The sequence below is a fragment of the Convolutriloba macropyga genome, chromosome 3 (assembly GCF_964194025.1).
Source record: "Convolutriloba macropyga chromosome 3, txConMacr16.3, whole genome shotgun sequence".
Classification (NCBI taxonomy): domain Eukaryota; kingdom Metazoa; phylum Xenacoelomorpha; order Acoela; family Convolutidae; genus Convolutriloba; species Convolutriloba macropyga.
This window is the reverse complement of record NC_134470.1, coordinates 26,581,424-26,596,337: the sequence shown is the minus strand read 5'-3', so window position 1 is coordinate 26,596,337 and position 14,914 is coordinate 26,581,424. Positions and strand designations below refer to the sequence as shown.

General features: G+C 33.7%; 1 protein-coding gene across 1 annotated transcript; it reads left to right on the top strand.

The window, feature by feature from the left end:
- Positions 1–6: 6 nt before the first annotated feature.
- LOC142336584 (uncharacterized) lies at positions 7–13,660 on the top strand. Its single transcript, XM_075385494.1, has 4 exons — positions 7–52; positions 9,293–9,440; positions 10,010–10,179; positions 13,481–13,660. Exons 2-4 carry the CDS (start codon positions 9,308–9,310, stop codon positions 13,658–13,660), a joined length of 483 nt encoding a protein of 160 aa, XP_075241609.1. The 5' UTR covers positions 7–52; positions 9,293–9,307.
- Positions 13,661–14,914: the final 1,254 nt, after the last annotated feature.

The window sequence follows — 14,914 nt, the reverse complement described above, 5'->3', positions numbered from 1 at the left end:
TCCCACAGATGACAGCAGTCAGCCTATCTCCTCCCCTCAGACATTCACACAGGTACATTTATGCACAGCTGACACAACCAGATTTATTCTGATATAAATGGCTGCCAAAAGGTAATGGTGTTGAATAAAAGTCAAACTGTAAAAAAAATACAATAAAATTGGGAAGTCTTTTAATCGAACTCTCGATCAACAAAACAAAATCTTAATTAATCACGCGTAACCAACAAGTTACAATCAGATCAAATAATGGTTTAATTTTGTACTATTCATTTCTTCATGATATCAACTTTCGAATTCAGGTCTGCAGTGATTTGAGAAAATTGCGATCAATTAATCGGACCGTCAACAAGTTTCTCTATTGGTCACCCTTCTCGTTGTACAAGGCTTTATTTGACATGGTCCTCAAAATGACCTCTCTCAATGGCCGACGTTAGGACGAATAACATATACTGTTGAAAAATTTGGCAAATAACTAAAAATGGAAAAAGAGTACAATAATCGCGACTTTTTGTGGGTCCTATAGAATTTCCACATAAGTTTTTTGCACAAAAAGTTCATTTAAATAAGATTCTTAAACATTATTGGCCGCCTAAAATACATCGTATTGGGTTGTGAGTGGTATCATTAGAAAGCCCGTCCAGCGTAGAATATAAAATTTAGAAGATTTTTTCAATTTTGTTTTTTACACGGAGTTACCGAGGCTTATAGTTTTGTGAACAATTGACTGATTTCAGTTGTTTTGGTTCACATTTTCTGTACTATGCTCAAATTTTAATCGGTTTGGCTTGAAAATATGCTCAAATTGATAATAAAAACTAAACTTTATAGCTGCAAACCTGTAAGCTGAGCGCAGCCATATTTCGGTGTTCGTGGTTTTTTACGATCCAAAGTATTTGGATTGTATTTGGGGGCTTTTTTTATAGATCTGTTCACATTTGTTCTGCTTTTTACGGCAGTAAAAAAAGCCGAAAGAAAGTGTTCTGGTCTTTGGCACCATTTGTTGTTCCGGTCTTTGACACTATTTGTTCTCAAAAACATTTAACGATTTATGAGTCTTGCTAGAATTTGTAGTACCGTTTGTTATCTTATTATTTAATCTTACTGAGGAATTGTCTCACAGGTTGCTAGCAGGACTCTATCAATTAACTCAAACATTTCAGTTCAAAACTAATGCGCTCTAGGACTTTGACACTAATTTTTTCAAAGAAAAATTAATCTTTTGAGTTTTCATTTGAATTATTTTTTAGTTTTCCGAGTTTTTATCCGTTACTTTGTTGTCTAATCACTTTTCCAAAGGATGCTTCAAAAACTGTACTAAGTGTCTCAATTAATAGTTAAGGCTTTCTAAGATTTAGAAGCTGTTCATTTTAAAAAAAAATTTAGCGAACTGTTCAGTCTTTCTGGTATTAATTAAACTTATTGCTTGATTCCTTAAATCGTATCCCTTAAATTGCACCTTGTTAATAACCGATCTATCTCATCGGTTGCAAGCGATTAGTAAGGATATCGAATTAGTTGCGGCAGTTCGTAACAGTGATTTTCATGCCGTTCAAATTATTTTCAAAAAATCAAAGACTAGATTTCCATGATTTGTTTGTTTTTCTTATTGCCCTTTAAAGTTATTTTCTATCCAAGGTTTCGTGTTTTAAATAACACAAAAAATAAAATTTGAATTAGAAAAAAAAGTGACACTTAACAATGATACTACAGCTACAATACGAAAAGGCCAATAAAAATTTTTCTCTTTAGACTAATCATCAAGACCGCGATTTTTATTGGCCTTCTCATATTGTAGCTGTAGTATCATTGTTAAGTGTCACTTTTTTTTAATTCAAATTTAATTTTTGTGGTTTTTAAAACACAAAACCTTGGATAGAAAATAAACTTTCTCGTTGTCTATAGAATTTTCATTCAATTTTGAGCAGTTAGGGCCATGATGAGCTTTATAGACTATTTTATTTGATGTTGCTGTAAAAAAGTGAATTGTCAGTTCAATAGTCAAATCAACTTTATGGTCAAATCAACTTCTAAGGTTTTTTTGTTTCTTCGTCACGCTCTCTTTCCGTTTTCTATTTCTTCACGCAGCAAAGCTGAAAGTCAGATTCTCTGAATGACGTCTTTATCTCACAAACAACGTTTGTGCGCCTAATGCAATTTCTCTTCTCCTCCTCTCTCTGGCAAAAATTTTTAGATGATTTGCGTTATCAGAATTTGATCATTCGTTGCTTATCTCAGTAAAAAAAAACCTTGCGTCTTAAAATTTAAGTAGGATTTGAATTAGTTGAAGGACAAAAAACATATATATTTAAAAGAATTTTTTCTATAAAATGGTGTCTGCGGAGTCATTTTTAAGAAGCTTTAGTTTTTATCGTCGACTGTTTTTACACAGCTTTTTGAGTGGCGTCGATAAAATTTTCAACTCATAGCTGTATATGTTTCTATCTGCTGTATTATTATACGGCATGCAGATCTGCCGACTTTGTTTTATTTTCTAAGACAGCGGAGTATTGCTGCACAGTCACAAGAAATTTTTGCTAAAAATTGAGGCTAAAATTTTCAAAGTTCAGCTTTTTATTGGGAACGCACCAACTATGCATCTTTAGCACAAATTACTTAAACTCACCTGATGAACCAAAAATCTATAACTGCTGACAAAGTCCCTACACACTCCATAGAGGTTTGATTTTACTCCTAATTCTTTTGAGAGTGTTCTGAATTTAAAAATTTGCCGACTTTTTCTAACGTGATTAAATAATTATTCAAAAATCATCGCTTTTTTTTATTTATCACTTTTCTAGAAAATTGCAGTTTTCGCAATTAACTAAAACAATTACATTTGGATTTAAAATGAGCAAAAATAACAAGGCTCGTTTTTTTTAATCGTGGTTTTTTACAGTAAAAAGTTATTTAAATTTTCACTCTAATCAAAAAAATTGTTTGCTTTTTTTGTTTCTTCAAATTAAATTACCGGAAAGTTATGATACCGGAAATTTTTGCTCAATTATCAATAAATCAACCATTCCCATTTACGGGCAACAGGGGCCCAATGGAGATATATTTTCACTGTCATTTCAAAGCTCATGGTTTTAATTACTTCATTATTCTATGCGCAAAACTTTTTTTGAAAATCTGAGTTCTTTGTTTGTCGTTTTTTGCTAACCACATCATTGTTGTAATTTCACCTATCATGTGTTCTCAGTAATTAGGTTATGGTTGTAACGGCTGGAACACAGTTTTATTTAATAAATTCAGCTGATAGCTAATGGTTGTCATGTTTTTGAAATAATTGTCATAATTGACTTGCTATGTGGTCTCATTAAGGACAAGTCAACATATCTTTATTAGTGAAAGGCAAGTTAATTTGTTAATTTTAAGTTCATGTGATGCTTTTTTGACTAAGTGTTTTTTCAAATGGGCTTTGAGCATTGAACTTTAGTCGTTAATTTTTGTTTTTGTTATTTGATTTTGTTAATTGCTTTTTCCCGTTAATGACATATTTCATTGGCCATTTAAAGCGGCATTATTGACTTCGCTCAATGGTTTTAGTTTAAAACGATTTTTTATTCATTTATTCAGACACCATATAAATTCGAGAAAATTGGAAATTTTCAATCTCTTCCTCATTTGGTAGACAATTAAGTCAAAACTGTGGACCAGCGGGTTCGGAACAATATGTGCGAACGCACATTACCGAGCATCCTTGTTGCACTTATGGCTAGAAGTTGTTTGATACCGCATTTGTTGTCGTGTAAAAGGTCATGTGCGAATAGAGAATGTTATGTGCTCAAATTACTTGATTGTGATGTTCGAAGTCAAGATTAAATATTAATGAAAAGCAAAAAACGACAACTAAGAGATACAGTTTGAACAAGATTGGCATGTTTCATTGAATCTTATCAACTGTGAATTGATAAATTGCAGGTCATGTCACAGCTGTCATGTTGCAGTTGACTTGCGTTGTGGCCATACTGTCGAGAAAGTAAGCAGAAATGTAAGAAATCAGAACAGCTGTGCTGATATTGACACGCCAGTTAAATTCGCATAAAAATCTGCTGCTAAAATTAAAAACGGCCACAAAACTAGGCAGTAGAAAAAGAATAAGATACGTTAAGTTTTGGTTCATGAAAACAGTTTCGAAAGTTTTGAACTATCTTCTGACAATGAATCTCTTGTGGCATTTCTCAATGAATAGCTAGCTGGTAACGTTTCTCATAACAATTACTCAAATTGACAACTTTAGTTATTTGATTCGATTGACTACTTAAGCTAAAGTTTTCTGTAGAATAGCAGAGATCAACGTGAGGACAGAAGGGCTCTACAAAACGGTTTTTCTCTCTTTGTCCCCAGCTGGTATGGGTTCTCAAAACTCAAAATTCTACTACAATACAATGTTCCCGCGATAATTCAAGTACATGAAAGAAACCTGACCTGTTTCTGAAGAGAGTTCACATCATTTCAACAAAAAATTGTACAGGTAACATGACAAAAAATGAGAAAAAACTGAAGTTCTGATATCAACGCTTTTGACTGTCTGACGTTAAGGAATTTGAATGACGTAGACTAAAAGAAAAACTCGAAATCACGATCGCAAACACGATTTTTGGACTGCCGCGCCTAGGTTTGCTTTACAACAGATTAGGTGTGCTCTCCCAGAAACTTTTCTGCAAGAAATTCTAGGTGCTTAATATGCAACCCATTATTTATTTCACTAGCAATTTGCAGATTTGAGAGACGAACCAAGAAGAGGTGGATGCCCGTAGTTGCTCCCGGAGTGATTTGGTCGAGCGTGCGATTGGCAAACTCAATTTTAATATGGATCAAATATTGTTTTTCTCTCATGATTTAGTAAATCAATTCCATTCGTACTTTCACGAAATAAGAGCATCAAATGGAAATGGCCGACAGCAAACACATTTTGTAACTCGGTAGGCTTTCGTTTTACGATTGGTCTGAGGCTAATCATGTGCCGCCTCAAATCGCAAATTCTAAATATTTCTTCCTGAGGAGGAACACAAGCATCAAGCTAAAAAGGAGTCACAAACACCGCACTGAAAATGGAATATGAGATAAAAAAGATTTACCTGCTCCATGAAGAGTTATAGGAGGTTAATGAAAAGATTTTATCGTAATATCATATATCGTAATATCATTTTATCCGATAATTGTCCCGATTTCCTTATTTTATAGAGAAATAAACAGAACTGTCTGAGTCAACTATTCGGCTAAAAACTGCCGATCGATATCATATTACTTAGGAAAGATCGTTAAAAAAACTTCTTGGTCATATAGAGGTAAATTACGTCTGACCTTTGATCTTATGTTCTAGCAAACTGGTTATCTATTTGTATAAACACACATAAAAAAAACTGATTTAAATTTCTATTTCATTGAAAAAATTTGGTGCTAAAAACATTTTAAAACTCAAATATAATCTCATAGATCGAAAACCAAAAATAATAAAACCAAACACAAAAGTTTGAATATGAAGCAGCTACAACATCTTGCTAACGATTTTCTTAATCGAAAAAAAACAATATTGAAGTTTTTCCAAAATAAGCTATTATTTTTTGATTAGAACTTAAAATCAACTAATTTGAAATGCAAACAATCTGACAATTCAAATACGCCTCTCCAGAAAACCATTTGGAATCATCAGCAATCCAAATAAATGAGAAGTGTATTTGAAAGCAACCAAAGTTAACCAAAAGAAGAAATGCGAGAAAAACAAATAATAGACAATTATCATAAAATCTCCACAGTTTTGAGAAACTGAATGGCGACAAGTCTTTTCCTGTTATTACCTATCAAAGAAAAAAAATAGATTCATATAAGTCTGTGAATTGACTTTTGAAGGCAAGACAACAAAACATCAAAACGGGTTGGAACTCTAATTTCAATTCTAACAAAAATTAATTAATTTTCAATCAAAAAATCTATCAGTTATCGGCCCTAGTGTTAACTCATAAAAATCATAAGCCGCTTTTATTCCCCTACTTCAATCAATGAGATCGTTCAGTACTCAGACTTTAAAAAAAGCTAGAGAAAAAAAGCATCTAAAGTTGATACCCAACTATTTACGAACTTATAATTTAACAAATAGTTTTAGAGTAATAAAGTGCTTAATAGTTTTTTTCGACCCATTAGAACCTCCAGGGAACTCTCAGTATTACGACTTGGTAATATTACAATATAAAAACAAATTGGACAAAATTCCACTTAAAACACGTATTGCCAATGTCAACGAAATTAGAAGGTGCTTACAGAGCAATTCTGAAAACAACGTTTATGCACCCATGAAGCAAATACATAGCATTTGCTAAGCTCTCAAATCATATTGTGTAGTAAAAACTTCGATAGATTCCTAAAAATGAACATTTATGGACATTTATAAAAAGAAATGGACATTTATAAAAGAAAGTTTTAATACAATTGAGATCATGTTTTTTCTTTCACCCGAACGAATACTAAAAGAAATTGCAATGGCAGACATTAAATTATATCCCACTCAATTATGCGAAACGTAAAAAACAACGTTATCAAGTAATCAATTAATTTTACCGAAACAACAGCAATTATTAGGCCAAAAAATCCAACATCTATCCCGTTTTCCCAATACATTTTAAACAGTAACAAATCTCGGTAATTTTGTCTTGTTAGTATATCTCTTTTTATTTGATTTTGTTGTTTGATTTGTCTTGTGAATGGCAAATTTCATCGGCCCTCTAACGTGGCATTAAATTGAAATTCGTTTAATGGTTTCAATATTAAACGGTTTTTTCTTCAAACACCACTTTATTTCATAAAAAAAGTAAAATTTTGAAAGTTTTTAATTGCTACCTCCTTGTTCTCGTCTGCGATGTTGTGGATAATAACAGGTCTCAATTGCTTCCTATGAAGTATAAACAAACTTTTTAAATCTGCCGAGCTGAAACCTATTGCTTATAGTCAATTTGAAATAGATTGTTTTCAAAATTATATACGTATTTTTGAGATTTGCGCTTTCTGCTCTTCGTCGTCGATCTCTTTCTGAGTCTCATTATTGAAAGGTCTCATATCGACCTTATGAAGTACAGGTTAATTGTTTAGCTCAGGTTTTATCTGATTCCATTTTTTTGTTATCAAGTGTTTTTTTTAAATATAAACATCGAGTTTTGGTCGTAATTAATGTTTGCTATTATTTGATTTTCATGTTTGATTTGTCCATTGGTCTCTTTTATGGCAAGTTTCATCGGCCCTCTATTCCATTTTTCTCCACTAATTTGTTTGTTGAATGATATGTGACTTTTCGGAAGGTGTTTTTAATCTCCTCCTCATTTGAAAGACAACTAAGTCGACACTGTGGATGAGAGGGTTGAGAATTATGTGCGAACGCACATTACCGCGCCTACTTGGGATAATGACCAGAAGTTGATTTATACCGCTTTTGTTGTCGCTTAAAAGGTCTTTTTCGAATGGAGAATGTAAAAAGTTTATTTAACGAGTCAAAGGTATGACAAAGTAAAACAAAACGGGTCAAACACAAAATTCCTTTATATAAAAAAAATAATGTCCAATTTTTATATTCATCAGTTATGAACTCCAAAGATGATTTAAGCTGTTTTTGTTCCCTACTTCAATCAACGAGATTTTTCATTACTCAGGCTGTAAAAAAGCTAGAGAAAAAATCTAAGGTCAGTCCTCACAAATTAAAATTTAACAAATGGTTTTAAGATAATCAATACCATTTTTGTTCTTTAACAAAAAATATGATGTAATTTTATTTGGATTCGTTGGAACCTCAAGGGACCTCTCAGTATCAGGACTCAGTATGATTACAATATAAGAACAAAATGGAAAAAATTTTAAGGAAAACACGTATTGTCAAAGTCAACAAACTAGAAGGTGCTTACAGAGCAATTCTAACGACAACATCTATGCACAATTGAAAAAATACATAGCATTTGCTGGGCTCTGTAAATCATATTCTGCAATATAATCTTGATAGATTCTTAAAAAATACAGAAATTTATAAAAGAAAGTGTTAATACGACTGAGATCAGTCGCATTAACACTTTCTTTATTTCACCTGAACTAATACTAGAACATATGTAGTGGCAGACAATAAATCATATCTCATGCATTTATACAATATGTGAAACTCAATTTTGTCAAGTGATGAGTTAATTTTACAAAAACAACAAAAGATATCAGAACAAAAAATCAACATCTGTCCCGTTTTAGAATGAATTTCAAACAGTCAAACTCTCAGGTACTGACCTCTTTTTTACTCAGCTTGATTAGCCTCAAAATTGATTGGCAGCTAGATTTTTTTGCTCATGGGAAAAATATACAAGTTGACAAAACAGTATTGAGACTATTTGTTTTTGCCGTAATCTGTTATTGAGTTTGAACAATGTTCAAAAGCGTTCAATGTCACCTGGACACATCCAGAGCTTTCACATATCCTTCTTCAGAAAATCAATTGGAATTGTCAGCAATCAAATAAATTGATTAGTCCTATTGTAAACCAGCAAAACTAACCAAGAAAACCAAACGAATGAAAAACCAAATATAGACAAATCTCTAATTCTCCCTATATTTGACGAATTTAGATCTTTGATTAGCTAACAATTGAAAAGCAAATTAACATTCAGATATGCGTCATAAACAAATTATGTAGACTTTAATAAAGGGGACTGAAGTGCACGAAAACAAAATATAACGGAAACGATAAGAATTCAATTTTCACAAATATTCTTTAAAACAAATTAATTACTGTCGAGTGACAAAAAACCATTAGCTATGAACTCAAACTATTGGTACATTCGTCTTACTTAACTATTGAAATCAAAGAGACCTTTCATGACTCAGACAAAACTACTGAAAAAAATTTCTGCTTTCTAAATTTTACTAAAACAAAATGTTTCAAAGTAATCATGGCCCTAAACTTTGAACTGAGAACATTATTTAGGTTCATTTAGAACTCAGTAGAACTTCAATTAGACCAATTAGTATAAGGATAGAGCAACAAAACAATATAAAGAAAAAATATTGGACAAAATTACAAAACTTTAATGATAACTTTTACTGTCAAAGACAACAAAATTACAAAGGTATCCTTCACGAGATGTTTTTTTTAAATGCTTATCATGAATCTAACAAACGCTGTGGTAATTGGAGACCACCAAGTTGGTTGCAAGAAAGCTTGGATAATTTTACTGTCATAGAGTTGCTAATAGAAAGAAACCTAATTGAGGAAATGTAGGGATCGGATAGCTTTTGAATATAGAAAACGTTTTCATTTTCTGATCAGGGTGCGTGTATCTCGATGTACTTCAACACATTTGGAACGCCACCAGAGGATGATGGGAGTGGGAAGAACGTGACGCTGTCCTGTATCATGCTCATGCCCATGAACAGACTCATCTCTCCCAACTTCCACCCTGCACTCATGCTACTCGGTATTTACTTCTTAATTTCCACATTTAGAACCTCGCCTTTTCTAGCGCGCTCCGGCTCCTCAAATTAAAGGATTATACAAAAAAAACAACAGCTCCATATCAGAGGCAATAAAACTGATTGTTTCTTAGGGAAAACTCTTTCCATCAAAAATTTCAAGTTGAAGTGGAAAATGTTAATTTGGAGCCATTTCGAAGGAACCTGTGCTTCTAGGCTGAGGTCCCAGAACGAATCGACCTCTGATCATACTCACTCGAGCGCACACGTGTGCGTTCTGCGCTCTAAATTACATCAAGAACGCACTGGGGTCTGATCAGAGGTCAATTCGCTCTGGCACGGTCTGATTAGAGGTAGTCTAGAACCTCATCCTGGGTAACATTTGTCGCATTGCCATCAATGTGGTCCAATGATGGGACGTTTTTCAAAAATCACGTCATGGTCGATCTTCAAATTTTACGAAAAATGCTTGATCGTTGACACCAAAATTTGGGTCTCAACGAGCAAACAAATTAGTTCTCAGCTGTGTATTGGGGTCTCAGATTACTGGAAATAGCTACAATGTGTTCAACAGCCCAGATGGGAATGTCGAAACCAACAATCGAGGGTGGAATGTCGGCTGCTGTGGACGGTGAGACCATCACTGCACTGGCTGTCAACGTCACCATTTGCAGAGAGGACAACTGTGCCCTTGTTCCCACCACTGACGTAACAACTGTCAAATTCACAGTCGGCACTTTCCAAGTAGGAGAAATGGAAATTGTATATTAAAGTTATCAGTAATTTTTTGCTTGTGAGCCGCCTGGATAGCATTCCGCACTGCCCAGGATGTGGTCCCAGGTTAAAATTACCTCTGATTAATACCGTTTTCGAAGTCAGCTTGACCCCATAGTTTCAAGTAAACAATAACATTTGAAGGATCTCGAAAACGCATTATATACTGCTTAAGGTGCGAGTGTTGAAGCTAAGAGTGGGTGCTAAGCTTACCCCATTTGAGTGATGAGGAGATGTAAATAGCCGGATATCCAATCAGCAGTTTGGCGGTCTGGGATTCAAGCAGTGGACGCGTCATGCAGTGAACAGAAATTTGATACACCTTGATACGAAACATACTGAATTATTTCCAAGATTAACAATACTTAAAAGATTGTTTTGTTCTTAATTATGGTTCAAATTTTCGGGCTGCTTTAGCAACCTTCTAGCAGTCATTCGGCTAGTCCAGCCTTCCGTGATTTGTCATTTTTCTTGGTTTTATAAGCCATATTATTTCTGTAGACATTACAAAGCAAATCAAGTTAATATAGTTACTGTTCAAACCCCACATTTGTGAGGGACGGAAATATATGTTCAACTGGCTTTTTTAAATTTTGTTCAGTCAATTTTCGCCGATCGATATATTCATCGTACAGAGTTGTGAGTGGTATCATTATAGGGCTTGTCAAGCGAAGAAAATCAAATGAAAAAGATTATTTTTTTTACATTTCCCACATTTCAAGCAGTTACCGAGGTTTAAATATTTGTGAACATAAGCCACATTTCCATTGTTTGTTCACATTTTTCTTAATTCTTGTTCAAATTTGGATCAATATCGAAATTATAGACAAATTGTTTGAATGGTCTCTATTGGTTAAAAATTCTGCTTAATTTCAGAGAAAAACAAACATTTTAATTATTTAATTATAATTTCTATTAAATATTCTTCCTAACCCCATTTTTCCGGTAGTACAGACCAAAAACGGAAAAAGACCGGAAAAAGATCTTCAAATACACATATAGGGGGTATTTTTAAATCCGGCTACTACTTAAAAGATCTGGAACTAACAATCTGCCGGTCTTTCGCTAATTTAAACCGAAGTTTAACAAAAAAGCTTTTGCTTTTGATATAAAAAGTTTTTTGGTTAAAATATATAGTACGCTACTATTTGCAACAATTTAGATATTTAACAGTCGTGCAAAAATAACAAGGCCAATTGAGGTTCAATCCTGGATTTATACAACGAAAAACATTTCAAACTGTGTTAGTGCGCCGTCCTTTTAAAAACGTTTTTGCAATTAGTTCATCTCAAAGAATGAGAAGTCTGCTTTCATTTACAAGTTCAATTAACGATAGATCCCCTTTAGGTTCAGTTGGGGCGCAAATATTCTGTTTTCATGGTAATTCGCATTTTCTCATAAATTTTTAAAGAAATCTTGAGTATTGCCATCATTTCTTGATCGTTCAGTTGTCTTATGACTGAGTCCTATTAAAGGCGTATTTCGCTAGCTCAAAACTTATAATAAATTCATTAATGTTGTTAGTTGATACACAAAGGCTCTTATGTCTTTTAATACACTTTTTTTGAAAATATCATTGAATTTTTGACCTTTGCCTTCCTTTTTACCTTATTTCTGTCAACTTGTTGCTTAGTCTCATTAATGTCTGGACTCTGGACTCAGCTTCTCTCTTATGAAACATAAATTTACCCGTATAGAGGTTTGGTTTTAACAAAGATAAAAATTTTTTATCTTATGACTTCCAATATATATAAAAGATAAAAAGCAATGAATTTTTGAACTTTGACCCCTTCCTGGCATTATTTCTAAGTTCTAAAAATGTCATCTCTCATCTCAATATTAGCAGAAACAAAATATCGATTACCGGTTTTAAGTTTTAACTAACGGCTTTACGGTTTTGATACTAAGACCTTTCATGAAATCAAATTTTTTAATTTATTATTTGCATTATTTGTGGTTCCTCTTTGTCCAAATGTCACATTATCACACGAAGTACATATACAGATCCCATCAATATTATAAAATTCTCAGTTCAACATTTACAATTTCAAGGGATTTTGTATGGTTTTAATGACATTGACACTTCTGACAAAATTTTCGAATTTTTGCTGCAACTAATATTATTATTGTAATTGTTCGACATTTTCTGCTCAATGAGAAGTCTCAATAGCTTCCTATTGGAAAATAGGTGAACTAATTTAACTCCTTCAGGTGACACTTGATAGTTTTGATGACATTCAATAATTTTGTTTCAAAAGTATCAATCTACTTTAGAACTCTTCGGTCTTCTTTTTGTCAACTTACAAATTAGCCTCATAAATTTTAGTTCCCATCCACTTTTCTGAAGTAAACTCTTTTTTTTCTGCTTTTTTGCTTCAAAAAGCGTTTCAATCACCTTGGCACTGTTTTCTTTAAAAAAAATTTTGACCTTTTAGACTTGGCCAAAGCTTTTTGGTTCTTTTTTGCTTTTTGTTGTCTATCCACATTACCATTTAAGACATTGGACTCAAGTTGTGCTTTTAATGGCTTTCAATTCACAATGGCTTTTAATGGCTTCAGAAATTTGTTTTTGCAAACTTTTTCTGTGGTTCTAGTCTAGTATTTGGCCTTTAGTCTTATCATCGCGTTGTGTCGCTAAAGGCAGCTGATCTTGGCTTCTCGAGCAGTTAAATGTGAATCCATCCAGCATTTTATAATAGAAAGTTGATGACTGATAAGGAATTTTTTCTAGTATTCAAATTTCAATAGATTTTTGAGCTTTTTTGTCGACTTGCCACCTAGTGTCCTTAGAGGTAAGTGTAATCTGTGTTTTAGTAAAGTGCGAGTTGATTCGTTTATTTTAGGTTTTATCTGATATTATTTTGACTTTGTTACTAAACGATTCTTCAAATAAAGATATTGAACGTTGTCCGTAATTATTGTTTTTTGTTGTTTTATTTTGCGTTTTTCTTGCATTGTAGCTCCCAATGGTCCTGCGGGTCACGCCGACGGCTCCCAAAATTAATGGCAGGTCCCAACAGTCCTCTAATGCGGCATTATAATTCATTTAGGGTTTTGATTTTGTGACAATTTTTTTTTCATGCACCAATTGCTGTTGAACTGTATGTGAATTTCTGTTGTTTCCTATCTCTTCCTCATTTGGTTGACAATTAAGTCAAAATGTGGATGAGTGGGGTTGGAACATTATGTGCAAACGCACAAAATCGAGCTCCTTGTCATAATTATTATCAATATACTTTGTCCTTCCGTTACCTTCTCAGCCTTTCATTAGTTTGAGGATCTGGCAGAGAATGCGACTGGGCATAGAGATCTGAGCAGTGCAGCTGAAGAGATGTGTACCAGAATGGTGGAAAAAATGCACGGCATCCGGCTCTGCTACTTGGCCAACATCACCACTACTGCCAACAGGCACATTGCATTTGTTATTAAATTACCAGCAATTTTGTGCTGAAAAAAATCAAAATTCAGGGCGGAGGCAACGAGGAGACTAACTCTTTTGCCAGAAGAGTCCTGATAAGTAATCTAAATTAGCTCAAACTCTAATTATAACCCTAAAAAAGTGCTAAATAGTACCTGCTTGATAAAAAAATCTGAAAACACTCTACGAGTAGAAATTTTTGCTGGGAATGCGAAATTTTAAGCGGAAATGGGGACTACTTGAGATCATCTGCTGACACTTGTAAACGAGAGAAATTTAGATCACGGAAAACGGAAAAGTCAAAGACGCAAAAATCGCTCAAAAAGTCAAAACTGTCAAGCGAAACATTTGCATAAAAACAACACGTTTACAATAGTTGCTTTCTATCGTGTTCCACTCGATCGTATAAAAACGCAACAGACTTACGTCTGACAAAATGCTCTCGAAGGACTGGAGTTGGCCTAAATTTTATTGTTGTTTCCTACTTTGGTCGGGGAAAGGGGGTCTTGTGCACGGGTAAAGAACTTCAGAAATCTTCAAGTGACGCAGTTATAGGTCATTGTAGATCAAAGATTTCAAGTGAAAACGAAAGCCATTGAGTATTAGTTGTAAGCAACACCAATTTAAGTAAAACTGTCTCTAAATCAGTGGGAGCAAAAGAGCTATTTAACTACTCAAAAGCTATAGTACCGTACCACTCCATCAAGAAGTCAGAAACGTTCTAGCAAAAATTATTCAGATGCACTACAAAAACTTCTTCAAGATTTGTTCGAAAGTAATTGAAACCAACGATTCTCAGCATTACTCCGCTTTGAGTCATAAACAGACTGCTCCCCGCTAATTTTTTTGACTTCTAAATTATTTGCTCGTCGTAGAACAGAAAACACTATCATTTTCCATAATTGTTCACTTTAGTGGGGGGGGGGGGGAATTATCTACTCAAATTGGCTTTTTGTTACGTCAATTTTGGCCGATCGATATTTTCATCGTAGAGGGTTCTGAGTGGTATCAATTAGAAAGCCCGTCCAGCGTAGAATATCGCGATTATCGAGGTTTATAGTTTTATGAACATTTGACTAATTTTCTTGACTGACTGAGTGTTCTAGTTCACATTTTCAGTATTTTTGCTACGAATTTTTGTCAAATTTACTTGTATTGTTAAAATTTTAAGAAGTAGGTTTTAGCTTTAAAGATGTAGAAGTATTGCTGAACTGTCTGATCCGAGTTTTTGTCTAAAACTTTGGCTTTGTTTTTTTAAATTCCTCCTTTTTATCGGGAAATGGAAAC

Bases quoted from the DNA above. Each gene is read 5' to 3' on its own strand.
- LOC142336584 (XM_075385494.1), top strand. From the start codon at position 9,308: ATGTACTTCAACACATTTGGAACGCCACCAGAGGATGATGGGAGTGGG. The intron at 9,441-10,009 runs GTATTTACTTCT...TGTGTTCAACAG, and splicing joins CCCTGCACTCATGCTACTCG to CCCAGATGGGAATGTCGAAA. The intron at 10,180-13,480 runs GTAGGAGAAATG...GCCTTTCATTAG, and splicing joins TCACAGTCGGCACTTTCCAA to TTTGAGGATCTGGCAGAGAA.